Below are 14197 nucleotides of genomic sequence, written 5' to 3'. Positions count from 1 at the left end.
GATTCCCAGAAGTGGGCCGTGGAAGTTTCCAGTTTTAAGTTAAAATTGTGCCTAATAACATGTATTTTTGCTTTTCAGTTTTATGTTTTGCACTTTGAAGGGCCACTGTAAGGCTACACAACCCAGTACATTTGTGATGTTAGTCCATCCATCCATCCATCCATCCATCCATCCATCCATCCATCCATCCATCCATCCATCCATATATATTTGTATATGTTGCCTTGTTTTGCTCTACTTTCCCCTGTCAGGTCGACGCTATTAATGAGAAACTTTCCAATTACCTTGTCTAGTTAATTAACTATCCATCCACCAGCCATTTTCTATTCTCTTTATCCCCACCGTCCATGTCCGGAAAATTGTGCTGCGCACTTATGGCCAGCAGGCGGCAGTGTTGTCAAATGCCCAAAGGCAAAGAGGAAGCAGACCGATGACGGTATCAACCAGCGTCCGAGAAAGTAGCCGTTTAGCTAATAACGCCAACTAATATATCGAAAAGATCGTATGCGCAGCTTTTCGTATCCTCTTTGTTATTTAGTTGATCGACTTGAATCGTCTATTTGGCCTCACAGCTATTTTTCGCGTTGATACATATCCGATTTTTATCCAGACACGAAAGCCGACCGATCCTAGTTGGAGGAAAACATGTCCTGTTCAGATTGAAATGGAAAAACATCAGATACAGGACACATCGGGGGGGAAATCGTAATTGACCTGCAGTATGAACATAGCCGTAGTGTCGGTGTTGTCCTGTCTGCTGCTCGCCTGCTCTTACGTTGGAAGTTTGTACGTGTGGAGGAGTGACCTGCCCAGGTAAGTCGTTCGATGTTGACTTCTCCTTATTAAGAATGAGTCCAAATGATGTCCGAACAGTACACTAACAAAGCAAGTAGTAGAAAGTACTTCTCCAAACCATGATGCTTTTTTGTGATGTTTAATTCTGCAGATATTTTGCATCACTTTAGCCTGCATTCAATTAAAAATGCACGTACTGCATTTTTGAATCAATTTCATGTTGTTTCGTCCAAACTGCTGTATTACTTTCTTCCTTCCGCTGGGGATCAAAAGTGTGTGTATGTTTTTGTTTGTTTATTTATTTATTTATTGTCAGGGACCACCCGACTGTCATCAAGCGGCGGTTCACCAGCGTGTTAATCGTCTCAGGCGCTTCGCCTCTTTTTGTGTGGGCATGGAGGGAATTCACAGGCATCAGGGTAAGTGTGTTGAAGATGGAGAGTTATTGTGGCTTGGTCCAGTTCTATCACTTTGCGTGTGTATCTCAGATGGGGCCATCACTTCTGGCGATCATGGGGATCCGCTTTGAAGGCTTTGTCCCTGCCGTCATCTTTCCTCTACTGCTGACCATGGTAAGATGGCACAAGTCAAAACGTGTTAAGATGGCATTTCCATTTTGGGACTCCACCAAGGTGAAAGCCAGGTGTTGTAGAAGTTAAAATGAAATAAAAGTATACCTCAAAATACTGTAGGTCCTCTTTCTGGGCCCCCTGACGCAGTTGGCTATGGACTGTACCTGGAGCTTCGTGGACGGCATCCGGGTGGCCCTCGGTGAGTTGGCGCATGTGCCTTTTTCCCGGGAACGTCGACATGTTGAGTTTAGACGATTCCGTCTGGCAGACCCGTACTTCTGGGTGGTGTGCTTCAGTGACATGCGCTGGTTGAGGAACCAGGTGGTGGCTCCGTTAACAGAGGAGCTGGTGTTCAGGGCCTGCATGCTGCCCATGTTGGTACCCTGCTTTGGCCCGGCTGTCGCCATCCTCACGTGCCCGCTCTTCTTTGGAGTGGGTGAGTTGAGCCGAGAAGACGGCAATAAAAAAGTTCTCTTGACTTTACCGTGACGTGTTGTTGTCTTGCAGCTCACTTCCATCACGTGATTGAGCTGCTGCGTTTTCGGCAGGGGACGCTGTCAGGAATCTTCCTTTCGGCAGGCGAGTCATATTCTGCCCATCTTCTGACACACGACGATGCTGATCTTATAACCCCCTTTGTCTCGTCCAACCACAGTGTTCCAGTTTTCCTATACAGCTGTGTTCGGGGCCTACACAGCTTTCGTCTTGATGAGAACAGGTAAGAAACTTTCAGTACTCACCTTGCGCAGATACACAGCGGTGAAAAAAAATCTAACCTCCGATAAGATCGATAACCCAGTAGCTCACAAAAGAGAACATTGCACATGAGCAACAAAGAAGAAAGCAATAAAAGTGAGAAATAAATAACAAGAACAAGAATCAATAACTTAAGGTCAATTATTATTTTTATAAATAAGAATGAATGGCAGAAGATGACAAAATCAAGTGGATTAAATGTAAGCAAGGCGACACGTCTGTTTTTTTTCATCCACTCGTTCGTCTCCCTTGTTTCCAGGTCACCTGGTGGGTCCGGTACTCTGCCACTCCTTCTGTAACTACATGGGTTTCCCCACCATCAGTGCGGCTCTGGAGCACCCCCATCGTCACACTGTCCTTTCTTCTTACCTGTTGGGGGTCCTCCTCTTCTTCCTTTTCCTCTTCCCCTTCACCGACCCATCCTACTATGTCCCCCCCACACCGCTGTGCACCTTGGCCTCTTCCTCCAGCGCCCTCTGCCTCGCCTCTTCTTGATCTTGGCCTGTTTCTCTCTCTCTCCCTCCCTCTGTCTGTCTGTCCTTCACCTTGCTCCAAGATGAAGACGATACAAAGCTCAGGTCTGCAATACTGCAATGGCGACCACTACTTTGTTTACATTCACAATCATCCCCCAATAGAGAACATCAGCGGTGCTTTTGGCAGCGAGAACTTTAAGAAAGACGAAAAAAAAAAAAAGCGCAAAACACTCTATAAGCTAAACTTGTACTGTGAAGACAACATTGACGGATTGAGCAATAGAGAATCATGAGCATTTTATTTCCTAAGTAAAGGTGGTGGTGAGTGTTTGCTGTTGGGCTCTTTGTGTGAGGCTAACACTAGAAGGCATCAGAGAGCGTTCCATTTTTTTTTTATTTTTTTTTTTCTGGTCCATTACGGAGAAACACTATTCATCAAGAGCTGTGTTGCAGCTCCTGGCTGATTTATGGTACAGTTTGAAGAGGCTTTTCTGTGCCAAGATAAACATTTGCTGGAAATAAAATTAGTTAGTCCAACCTTTCCCCCGAAGTGGCACCTGTCGCACATCATTATGCCACCTCACTCGATTCCCTTTTGTCCTTGGCTCTCCTTTTGACTTGTACTTCACTGTCACCGACCACTTTTGTATAAATGATCAGGTAGGAAAGACAAACACTGAAATGTGATTTTGCTCGCTTCGGGTGTGACAGCAGAGGAATCTATTTTTGCAAAGCTTAAGCAGTTCTCATATTTTTCTAGAGGCAATAGAGAAATTTCAAATGTGCTCATCAGCAATGAGTCCAGGTTTTTTTTTTTTTTTTCCCCCCTAGTGATGAGTACCGAAAATGTGAATGGATCTCAACACTCTTTGACACAAATAATCCTTATCTGTAAAAAAAAAAAGTTTGTAAATAAATTTTATACATGTAGTCATGCCTGTGATTTTTTTTTTTTCCACCGATGGCATCTCTTATCTGAAATCATAGCTTCACGTCTGATGCTAAGTCTTTAATTCATGTCAATATGAAGCGCTTGCTATTTTCTACCTTTGTTACATGGGGGGGGGGCTCACATTTTGCGCATTGTTGACTTAATCTCGGTCCCCTCAGTCGGCTCGCTTGACATGCGAGGCCGAGCTAGTGCATTTGCAAATCTAGCCTGAGCTCCAATTTGTTGTGACTGAGTGGAAAAAACAAATAGTGACATCAGTATAATTGTGTCAATGCTTTTCCTCATTTTGTGTCGTTGCTTTGCGTAGCGGAACCGCTCGCTCTTCTCATGCTCCAGATGGACGACTCCAAAGCAATCAATCAAACGCGGAATGTGGAGACCTGATAATTGTCTTGTGTGTTTCTCTGCCAATATTAGATATCAAAAAAACTGAAACTGGGCAGAAAAAAAATGTCTATTTTACATCTCCCCAGGCTTTAGTGTTGAGTTGGAGTATTAATTTCCTCCTGATTGTTGTTGCTTCCTAAAAAAAGCATAGCGCTGCTTGCTGGGTTAGCATTAGCTAAAAGGCCTACAAAGGCATTTTGGCCTCTCAGTCTTATTTTGAGCGTGGGGCTGACTTGAGGAGTCGACCCTGGGGATGCGGGGGTGTACTTTCAAAAGTGGCTAAACAAAGAAAAACTTTGCTGACAGCCAGTCACTGTATGTACAGCTGTTTTATTTTGGCAATATGCTTTTATAGCAGCCTGGACTGCAATGAATATTTGACGACAAAGGATCCTTGCCCTTTGACCTATCGGTGACGCGACATGCCTAAAAGAAAAAAAAAAATGTCTAGGAGCAGTTTTTTTTTATTGCCCGTGAAAGCGTCATCTGTCGTCATGGAATTTTGTCAACCTCGAGTGCAGCTCGTTCCCAGAAAACTGGAGCAACTGTGAATGTTAGGAGAAGAGTACTCAGCTCCTCATTGTCATCCATTTTGTCCCTTGTATGAAAATCTTCAATGTCAGCCAGCTTTCTTCCCGGGAGGTTTCTTCCCCACTTGTTTGCGCTCTCGCGTCGTTATCATGAACGATCCTGCATATTTTGAAACACTCGAGCTTTTGCCGGAGACGTGATGAGAATGTGGACGATTGAAGCCACCGGCTTCACAAGTTACCAGTGGAGAAAGCAGCTGCAAGTCACTTTGGAATACAACTGCAAGGAATGCTGGCCACAAAGTCAGCAGTGTTGATTTTTCCCTGAGGTACTTGAGCTGGTTGTTGATTTTATTACGTGAGGGCATAAAGGTTCTCGGGTAATGGGCTGCGAACTTACATTTGGGTGCCCTTGTTGCTGGTATTTTTAGAGCCTAAGTTGAATGGAACTAGAAGGGATTGGGGGAGGGGGGCTCTCCTTGCTGCTATCAATCCAACCATGCTGAGAAAAGGCAGCAAGTCCTTCACTGACATAGACATACAAATACAGACATATATGGCACTAGCCCTGCAGACACCCTCCCTCTTTCTCTCCCTGCATTTGACCTCCACTTCCTGTTGTGTTTCGGGGAAAGGCCCATTTAGAGCGTGAGAATGTTTTGGGGTCAATCAGCCTTAGCCCAGTGGTATTTGAAGTACTGGGAATGCTTGTGTAAGTATAAGAATAAGGAGGTTTGCGCCATCAAGGGCTTTTGGGGGGGGGCACTGATGTTGTTGGTTCCCAAGCGGTGTTTCTTGCTGATATCTCATTGGAGTGTTGGAGTTGCATCCCAATTTGTTTATTCTCTACCACAAAATGAAATTCTACCTAGCTTGCACGCTGGTCACTCCAATCGTCATTCCAGCTCATCTTCTACCATTCACGCCTTTCAAACAAATCATATTTCCCGGAAAGCGTCTGGAGGGAAATTTTCAGGGATCCGCGCTCAGCTCCGCCGGACGGTTTGATGTTTGCCGACAAGAACAATTTCCCCCGGGCGTTAGCTTTAGCGCGATAAACATTTCCCAGAGTTCTCCCACAGCCGAGCTGGCTGGGGTCCAGTCGGTCCTCCCACAATGCCTGCCGCCCCCCCCCCCCCCCCCCATATTTTCTTCCACTCCTCCATTACCTTGCATGGATGCTTATCACTCCAGTACGCTTAATAAGGCACGTTAAGTGCTACTAGCGGCTAACGGACCCTGTAATGTTCTACATGGCATGACTGTGATGTGAATGACAACATTAGTCATAGTCTGTTGCCATGGCGACAGCACACCTCTGCTTATGTGAGTCCCCCCCCCATCAAGTCTCACCTTAAGCTTGTATATTGGGCTCAAAGGTATTTGCAGTCAGTTGGTGTAACTGATGACCTCTTTTACGTCCTATTTTGAGACGCTTGCGCAAATTGTCCACCAAGAGTCCAACATCCAAAGGTTTTTGGTGCTACATATCACATCATGAAAAAAAAAAAAAGCAGCTGAAGGGGACGGTGCGTCCAACTTTCTGCCTTGAGAGACTTCATTTTCCTGAGAAGCCAAACCGTGTTCGACCCCAAGTCAAGCAATTAATTTGGCCCGATAACGGCAGCAGGCAAAGAAGCGTAATCGTCTTCAAAAGGCTTCACTGATTAATATTCTTCCCTTCTGGCTAATCTTATACAGCCGCAGGCAATTTGAAATCAACCATTTTATTTTTTTCCTCTTCGGATCATGTCAATTGGCAATAAAAAATGCAGAAGCTGTTCCTTCCAGCCTGAAGCCGGTGGAGTCTCTGGCACACATAAAGTCTGGAAGCTTGAGGAGACCGTAACTATTGGAGCTGTTGGACTATTTTGCTCGCTGATGCTTATGGTAGCCGCAGGCCATCTTTTTCTCTTTTCCCCCCAGCTGGCGTTTTCACAGGTGTCAGTTTTGACCTTTTCGATTGCGTTTGACTCGAATGAAAGCTCACGTGTATTTAGCATTTCGATACAAATCCAGGTGTTGTTGTCCATCTGGAGTGACCATTAGAATTGAAATCCAACACCGGCTGCTTTTTCCGCCATTTCCATTCTCCCCACGCGTCTCAGGAAACTTGGCCAGGGAAAAGGGCTCACTTTTTAAGGACATCTTTTTTTTTGTTGCGTCTCGCATCTGCTCTGCCTCACTTGGACTTTTGATATGTTTGTTATTTCTGGAGCTCAACCGACTTCATCGCCTTTCTCCGCTCCAATGGTAGCAGCGGGCGGCTTGTGACCATGGACAGTGTCGAGTAACACCTAAATGTCTCCTCGAGGCGCTGTTGACACCTCACATTCTCACATACTTGGACTTCAGTTACCATCATAGCACAGCGACGACGAGTTCGTCTTATCTCGCGCTGCTGATTTCCTTTATGAATTTACGCTATACACTCCCGAGACAATCGGGGAAAATGCCGAGATGATCTTTTTTTGTGTGTATTTGAACCATATGGTGGGCTGATTAGCCTTAAGCATATAAAAAGGAATTTCCTGCTGAGCCAAAACGAGTAGACTGAGGGAGGAATTAACAAGGACCGGAAGACTGTTGAAGTCGGGGGGGGGGGGGGATAGCACTCCGAGCGCTTCAATCGCAGAATAGAAACATAACATGGGCAGAGTCGGAATTTGAGGACATTTGGGTACTTGTGACTCATTCGGGGAGTGCTGGACTCGTGGGAAACCTTCCAGACGTTCTCACAGGGATCGCCCACCTTCCAAGTGTGATGGTTAAAGAATTTCAAGCTTTCTTGCCGATTCTTGAACAGATGCACGCAGAGTTCGGTGAATCTGCCAATCTGAATGGGTCTTGTCGGGCTTCGTTTGATTGTAGACTGAACAAGTCGATTCTAAATTCTTTTTATTCTTTAAGCCACCCCGTTTTTGTATTTTTCTATTCCTGCGTAACGATACTTTGATATTTGAAATTTGCAATCCGCGATATACATTCCACATGGTTTGACAATCTTCTCTTCCAATTGGGTGGTCTGAGAGTATGAAAATAAGATGGAGTTGGATGATTGGTAGCACTTAACCTGGCTATCTTCAGCTATACTGATCAGTGTTGGTTTTACAATATTTACTATAGCCGACAGACTGGTGGCAAGGAATACAAATTGATAAATTGAGTTTTACTCAAGCGCAAAAAAATGTTGCTGCTCATTTTTATCCATAAAGCGCCTCGGGATTGTGTTGACTATGTGTCGTCGGCGGGAAGTGTTAATCACTGAGCTGCTTTTTCCCTGCCAAATATTCTCGTTGTGTTGTCTGCGCGTGAATAGCAGCTCTTGTCTTGCAGTCATTCCGACCTACTTAGTGCTTGTCTCGTGGTTGCCAGCTGCTTTTCCTTTTAAAACAGCCAAATCACTGAATGCAGATGATTGCTTTTCAGGGGGGAAAAAAAAAAAATCATCAAATGATCAGCTGAATGTTATTTGGCTATTTTTATTTAACACTCAGCTCAGTTGTTGTCTCGTCTCATTCTACACATGCATTGGAACTGGACTCCAACTTTCTCCAGCATTCTAAACAACCAGTCATTTGGACTAAAAGTTTTTGTCCCCCTGCTACCTCGTTCCTTTCACACAAAAGTACCTCACCTCACCTCACCTCCCCCCCCCCACCCCCACCCACCCACCTCGGTCTCCATTTCAGCACTGAGTGGTTGTTTTCATAGCAATACCAGAGCCCCTTCTTCCTCCACGCCACTGACCTTGACAGCTTTCCCTCTTTCCCCATCACCATCGGGGAGATTTATTAGCTGGAATTGTTGTTCTTGATCTTTTTTTTGCTGCGAGAAACTGTATCTTCTTTCTGGCTGAGTGCAAATGTGCTTCTCGAACAGGAAAGCAGATGTGTGCGATCAGGAAGATAGCCTCCCTCCTTTCCTCTGGTCCGTTCCATATAGAGATGCATTAGATGATGAAAGATTAATTATTGAATAAAAAGAAAACTCTATAGATGAAATCGTGCAGCAAACATGAAAGGGACGATCTTGAAATTGATAAAGCCAAGTGTCCTCCTTTAACTCCTTTGTGTGTCTGTGGCAGCGTATCAAACGACATCCATGATCAAGATTTATGAAAACCATATGACACAGTCTTCACTTTAGCCCCCCCATTCTGACATACATCACCGCCAGAGCCCCTCCTCCTCCTCCCACATCTTCCAAAAACACTTTTGTTTCCTCCTCTCCTTCTCCTCTCTTCTCCCTCCCTCCCTCCCTCCCTCCCCTTCCTGCGCACTACGTGTGTTTGACTGCAGGGAGTTCAGATGTGTTCCTGTCGGGCAGCGTGAGGAGCGTTTCCCATAAGAAAAAGTTCAAATGACGGAAGAAAACTTGAACTAGGCTACAATCGGGAACTAGGAAAGGAATACCGTGTGCTGAAATAGGATGGGCTCCCTGGTGAGCGGTTCTGTGTCCCCCCTCTTGACCTCGCTGCTGGCCTTCCTTTTCTGGGGCTTTTCCTGCGTCTGGACCGAGGACTTGATGGAGCGAGACGCGCTGTGCAATGCGGACGGCTGCCTGGTGGTCTACTTCCAGCGAAAAACCTTCTTGGACTCGTGGAGGGCCTGCAAGGAGAAGGGTGGCAACTTGGCCACCTTAAAACGCGAGGTGGATGCCGCCGCTGTCCACGCTCTCTTCACCACCGTGGACTTGCGACGCTCGCGCACCAAGGTCCAAGTTTGGATCGGCCTGCAGCGGCAACCTCGCCAGTGCACGGCCACCCGACCTCTTCGGGGTTTCTCCTGGACTACGGGTGACCAGGAAACAGAATACACAAACTGGCAGAGAGAGTACTCGCACGCCATGTGCTCAGTGCCGCGCTGTGTCGTCATGGGGTACAACACTCAGGACCCCGGCGAGAACTTGAAGTGGCTGGACGGGTCCTGTTCGGTGCCCGTGGACGGTTATCTGTGCCACTACGGCTACAAAGGAATGTGCCCCGCCTTGTGGAGCGAGGGCTCCGGCAACGCCTTCTACGCCACACCGTTTGACCTTCTAAGCACCCTTCTGACCCACGTGCCCTTGGGCTCGGTGGCAACCGTGCCCTGCGAGAAGGAGCAGCAATCGGTAATGTGTCTCTCAAAGGAAGACGGTTCAGTGGGGTGGTCCAGAGATCCCCCTATCTGCTCCGGTCTTCCGGCCTCTCCCGACTGGTGCCGGCAGAATAACGGCGGTTGCGAGCATTTCTGCAAGCAAGCCGGCGCGCACTCGTACTGCGAGTGCGCCGAGGGCTATCAGCTGGAAGACGACGGTCAAAGCTGCATGCTGTCCGATGCTTGCCAAGAGGCCAACTGCCAGTTTGAGTGCCTGCCTCTTTCCGAGGGCTACCGCTGCGCCTGTCCCGATGGCTACATGCTGGCTCCGGATGAGCACGGCTGTTTGGACGTGGATGAGTGTCTCCAGAGTCCCTGCGAGCATGCTTGCGTCAACTCCCCCGGGAGCTTCCAATGTCGCTGTCAGCGGGGTTACCACCTCAACGACGAGGGCGCCTGCCAGGATCTGGACGAATGCCTAAACGATCCGTGCGAACAGACCTGTGAGAACACTGACGGCTCTTTCCTTTGCCTCTGCCACTTTGGGTTCTCACCGCAACCCGAGGACCGCAGTCGGTGCCAAGACACGGACGAGTGCCAGATCCCGGGAACCTGCGAGCAAATGTGCGTCAACTACGAGGGCGGCTTCGAGTGCTATTGCGAGGAAGGATACCAACTCGTCCCGTCCGACTCGTCTTCGTGTCAGAAGATAGGCGACCGATCGGCCGTCACGCCGTCCTTTCCTTGGCATACGCCCCAGCCTGCACCCGTGTGGGATCCCGTGGACTACGATTGGCCACCGCAACCCGGCCAGACCGATTGGGACCCAGAGGGGGATCGGACACTCGACTGGCTGACTGACCCTCCCAAAGTTTGGGGTTCGGATGTAATTTGGGTGACCAGCGCACCGCAGGAGGACCTGTTTCATCCCGCACCAGAGACACACGAGGAAGATGCTGGTGGCCACGCTGACCTTTTGCCAACCACCATCACAACCACACCTGCACCCACCACTATTTCCAGCACCTCTCTTTACTCATACGAAGATGAGGAGCCGGAAGAAGAAGAGGAGACCACTCCTTTCCCCTTGTTTTCTACCTCTACAATCTCAGAAGGGGCATGGAATTGGTGGGCGGGGTTCTCAACTGTGCTCCAGAACCGAGGAAATCCAGAGGATAAAGTCACAGTGTCTGACATGCTTACTGATTCCAGCCAGCACAATCCATCAGAGAAAGAAAAACAGACCCCGGAGGAAAAAAAACAGAACGAGGACATCGCGACCACCTCCAAAGACGCGTCCGCCCGGGTCATCCCCTCTCAGCAGCCCACAATCAAACATTCCGATTCAGTCCAGGAGGGCCAGGGGTCGACTCAGAGTAGCACCTGGCTGTTGGTGGGCCTCTTGGTGCCCATCTGCATCTTCGTGGTGTTAATGGCGGTTCTGGCTATCGTCTACTGTACCCGCTGCGCTGTGCGTTCCCGGAGCAAGTCGGACACCGACTGTTACCACTGGATCTCCGGCGCTCACGATAAGCAGGGCGCTGCTGGACCTTTGGCAGGAGTCAAGAGCCAAGTCTAAGTCGAGAGCACCAAAAATGGCTTTACATAAAAAAAACAGTCAAATTTGCGGAAAGGAAGAAGTCGTGGTTAAAGCCGATTGGCATTTTTGAATATTGTGTTATTCGTTCATGTAGCAGGTGAGAGACACTGAAAACGTTTTTGTCTGTGTTGTTGCTTTGCCTGGAAGTTGCCGACACTGATCACTTGATTCCATTCCCCCCCCCCCCCCCCTCCATTTCACGGCTCAAGTCCTTTGCTTTACAGGGAAAAACTTCCATTGTAAATTCTTCAATCTTGTCGCGGATCATATTAGCCTCGACACCATCGGCAATGAAAGCCCCGTGAAATGCAGAGGAATGTACAGAATGTTTACTTTACGAGCAATTTTTCATTCACGTGTCGAGAAAAAAAAAAAAAAAAAAAAGAAACGTTTGTGGTGCAGATGTCTGAATGTTGGATGGGTGTTTCTTTGTTTTAACCTTGACTTGGTAGAAATTCATCAGAACCCGCCCCTTGGCTCTAGCTCAATTCTTTGAGTCTGGAAGGTTGAATCACATCCAGCTGTTTGAAAGCCAAGACAATCACAAATGCGTACATTACAAACAAATGCATTGACATTTTTTTTTTCTCTCTCCCCGAATGGCTTCACTGCTTTCACATGGACCAATAACATCTGTTGTATTCCTTTAATGTGAATGGGGAGGGAAAAAAGTAATTAAAAAAAAATATTTTCTAATTTTATTTTTACAGTCATAAAATCGTAATTCCCTATGTGAACATTCGACTGTGTATTTTGACGACATTGATGAATGTTCAGCATCTTCGACTGCTGCGAATTCCACAAATGCCTTGAACCCGTTGCTGTTAGTTTACCATTGCGCTAATGCAAACCAGTGTTCGGCTTATCTTCTGTCCTGCTTTCTCATCTGATTTTTGCTCATTTTAATGAAGGACATCCTGAATGGCATCCGTCTTGCCGGAGTTTTTGCTTCTCCATTCATTCACTAAGGCCTCGAGCAGAACGGAAAGAAAACGAAGGCTCCGAATCTAAGAATGAGACAATATGATTGTGCTCATTTTTTTACAGTTTAACATCAAGTCCTTTTGCTGGTTTTGTCTGTATCTCAAACATTCTAAATAATTCGGACCCATCTCGACTTAAATGCACTCAGCGTTATTGAGAAAGCAGAAGGACCTAATTTGGTTGATTAATACTGAGCGTTGCGTAGACGGTGACTCAAAATAATGTGTCGAAGACGGGCCAGATAAACACCAAGCTTTATTTTATGTGTTATAATCGGATTTATTGCTTTAACTGAGCTTCAAAATGAATTTCCTAAACAAATCTAAGCTATGTTATTACATTTTCTACAGTCAAAATTAGACGACCAGTCATGTGTCATCTTTCATTTTTATTTGTCTACTTGACTAATTGTTGACAAAGTAATGAAGCCCAGCAAAGCTTGTGTGGGTGGTCTTTTCACTGGAAGCCTAAATTGAATTTTTTGGGGGGGGGTATGTACAACTTCATTTCCCTGGACCAGTCTGCAGCAGTGTGAGGATGAATTTGGTGACACATTGATGACTTTTGCGAGGGACACGCGAGGCTCATGACTTGTAGTATTGTTTGTCATTCATATTGGGAGGGACTCTTGTTACAGGCAAGCCAAAAGCAGGCATTTAGAAGGATGGCATTGTTGTTGGCTATCTGAATGATGTGTGATTCCCCAGCCGCTGATAGAAAACACATGTGAGATGTTTATGTCCGCAGCCATCCTCCAACCCTGCCGTGACCCGTCGCTGTGTTCCCAGCAGTGCTGATAAAACCGACGTGTGCGAGTGTGGCTGTGTGTGCATCGGGGAGGTGGTTGGCTGATGGGGGGGGCATTGCTTCATCAAGTCTGTTTTCCCGGTGAGGATTGACAAAAAGCCACGAGAAGAATCTGAAAACAAAAGCCGGTCATAATAGTTGATGTTTGAAAGACCGACACTTTAGGTCAGGGATGTCAAACATTGTAGTCATAGCTTCTTTTGGAGGGCCATCATGACTGTCAATCTAAATAAATGTATGAGCGCCTCATATACAGTAAAAGCTACAAAACAAACTGACAAATACCTCATTTTTAAATCAAACGAGTAAAAATTAGTCAAATATTTAAAGAAAAAGATATTAAAAGTGAAGACAATTTGCAATTCTGGTAATGACACTCGAATTTGATGCACAATTTGTCTTTGCGGACCACATAAAATGATGTGGCGGGCCGTATGTGGCCCCCGGGCCTTGAGTTTGACAACTGTCCTTGAGGCAATATATCATCTATTTCGACCTAGAAGCTTGTTCATTTATTCTTGTCCGCGTGTGCGTGCGTTGTGTGTGTGCCAATGAAAAGTGTTTTGACAGGCTTGTTATTTTATTTGCAATAAAGCTGCCACAGCCATCACAGAAACATTATATATGTCGATTGTACATCCATACAAAAGTAAACACAAAGTCGATAAAACGTACAAGTAAGCACCTACGCACAGATAAACAAAATATACCTGTATTCGACATACGAGCTAATTGAAACGTATACGCTATCACTCAGTACAAACAACACATTTAAATGAATTTAAATCCCATTGATTCTAGCCTCCCCAAAAAACAAAACATTTTTGGCGGAGTTGTTACCGATAAAGGAAAATAGCAGCGTCTCAAATAAAAATGTGTTTTTACCCCTTAATTGAGGTGCTGTGTCAAACTTAGGTTAGCATTTAGCATGACTCCTCCAGCTTTTCTCGCCATTTCTTTGTAATTATGAAGCTTGTTAGAGATTCGTTTATTTGCAGCTAATTAATGACTTAGAAGCGACTCCGCAATGTGTTTAGGCGCACTAGTGGTCAGCCGAAGATGCTGCTAGCTAGCTAGTTCCGCGTAGATAGCACAGAGCTTCCCTCGACCCCCCGACAAGGTGACAGCTTTTAAGCAACCGTCTGAGTGATTTTTTTTTCTTCTATTTTGCTTTGATGGTTGTTTTGATGTTTTATTTTCACTTTTTGCCGCTCAACGAGTTTGACCCGGATACTGTGATGCGGAACCGCTGTCAAGAAC

The 14197-nt window shown here is 46.3% G+C and overlaps 2 protein-coding genes across 2 annotated transcripts; both read left to right on the top strand.

Moving 5' to 3' along the window:
• Window positions 1-237: 237 nt before the first annotated feature.
• On the top strand, window positions 238-2830 carry rce1a (Ras converting CAAX endopeptidase 1a). The gene is made up of 8 exons (XM_085906059.1): window positions 238-813; window positions 1112-1214; window positions 1284-1367; window positions 1488-1566; window positions 1636-1803; window positions 1875-1946; window positions 2023-2085; window positions 2383-2830. The coding sequence occupies exons 1-8, from the start codon at window positions 722-724 to the stop codon at window positions 2616-2618; spliced, it is 897 nt and encodes a 298-aa protein (XP_085762185.1). The 5' UTR covers window positions 238-721; the 3' UTR covers window positions 2619-2830.
• A 6010-nt stretch (window positions 2831-8840) lies between these two features.
• Window positions 8841-13528, top strand: cd248a (CD248 molecule, endosialin a). The gene has a single exon (XM_085906048.1). It carries the CDS (start codon window positions 8900-8902, stop codon window positions 11123-11125), a length of 2226 nt encoding a protein of 741 aa, XP_085762174.1. The 5' UTR covers window positions 8841-8899; the 3' UTR covers window positions 11126-13528.
• The last annotated feature ends 669 nt before the right edge of the window (window positions 13529-14197 follow it).

Source organism: Syngnathus leptorhynchus, chromosome 2, assembly GCF_054491065.1.
Source record: "Syngnathus leptorhynchus isolate UIUO chromosome 2, UIUO_Slep, whole genome shotgun sequence".
Classification (NCBI taxonomy): Eukaryota; Metazoa; Chordata; class Actinopteri; order Syngnathiformes; family Syngnathidae; genus Syngnathus; species Syngnathus leptorhynchus.
This window is presented reverse-complemented; position numbering and strand designations above follow the sequence as displayed.

Excerpts from the sequence above, each read along its gene's own strand:
- cd248a (XM_085906048.1), top strand. The coding sequence starts at position 8,900 with ATGGGCTCCCTGGTGAGCGGTTCTGTGTCCCCCCTCTTGACCTCGCTG.
- rce1a (XM_085906059.1), top strand. The coding sequence starts at position 722 with ATGAACATAGCCGTAGTGTCGGTGTTGTCCTGTCTGCTGCTCGCCTGC. Across the intron at positions 1,567-1,635 it reads CGGCATCCGGGTGGCCCTCG|ACCCGTACTTCTGGGTGGTG; the intron begins GTGAGTTGGCGC and ends TCCGTCTGGCAG. Across the intron at positions 1,947-2,022 it reads AGGAATCTTCCTTTCGGCAG|TGTTCCAGTTTTCCTATACA; the intron begins GCGAGTCATATT and ends GTCCAACCACAG.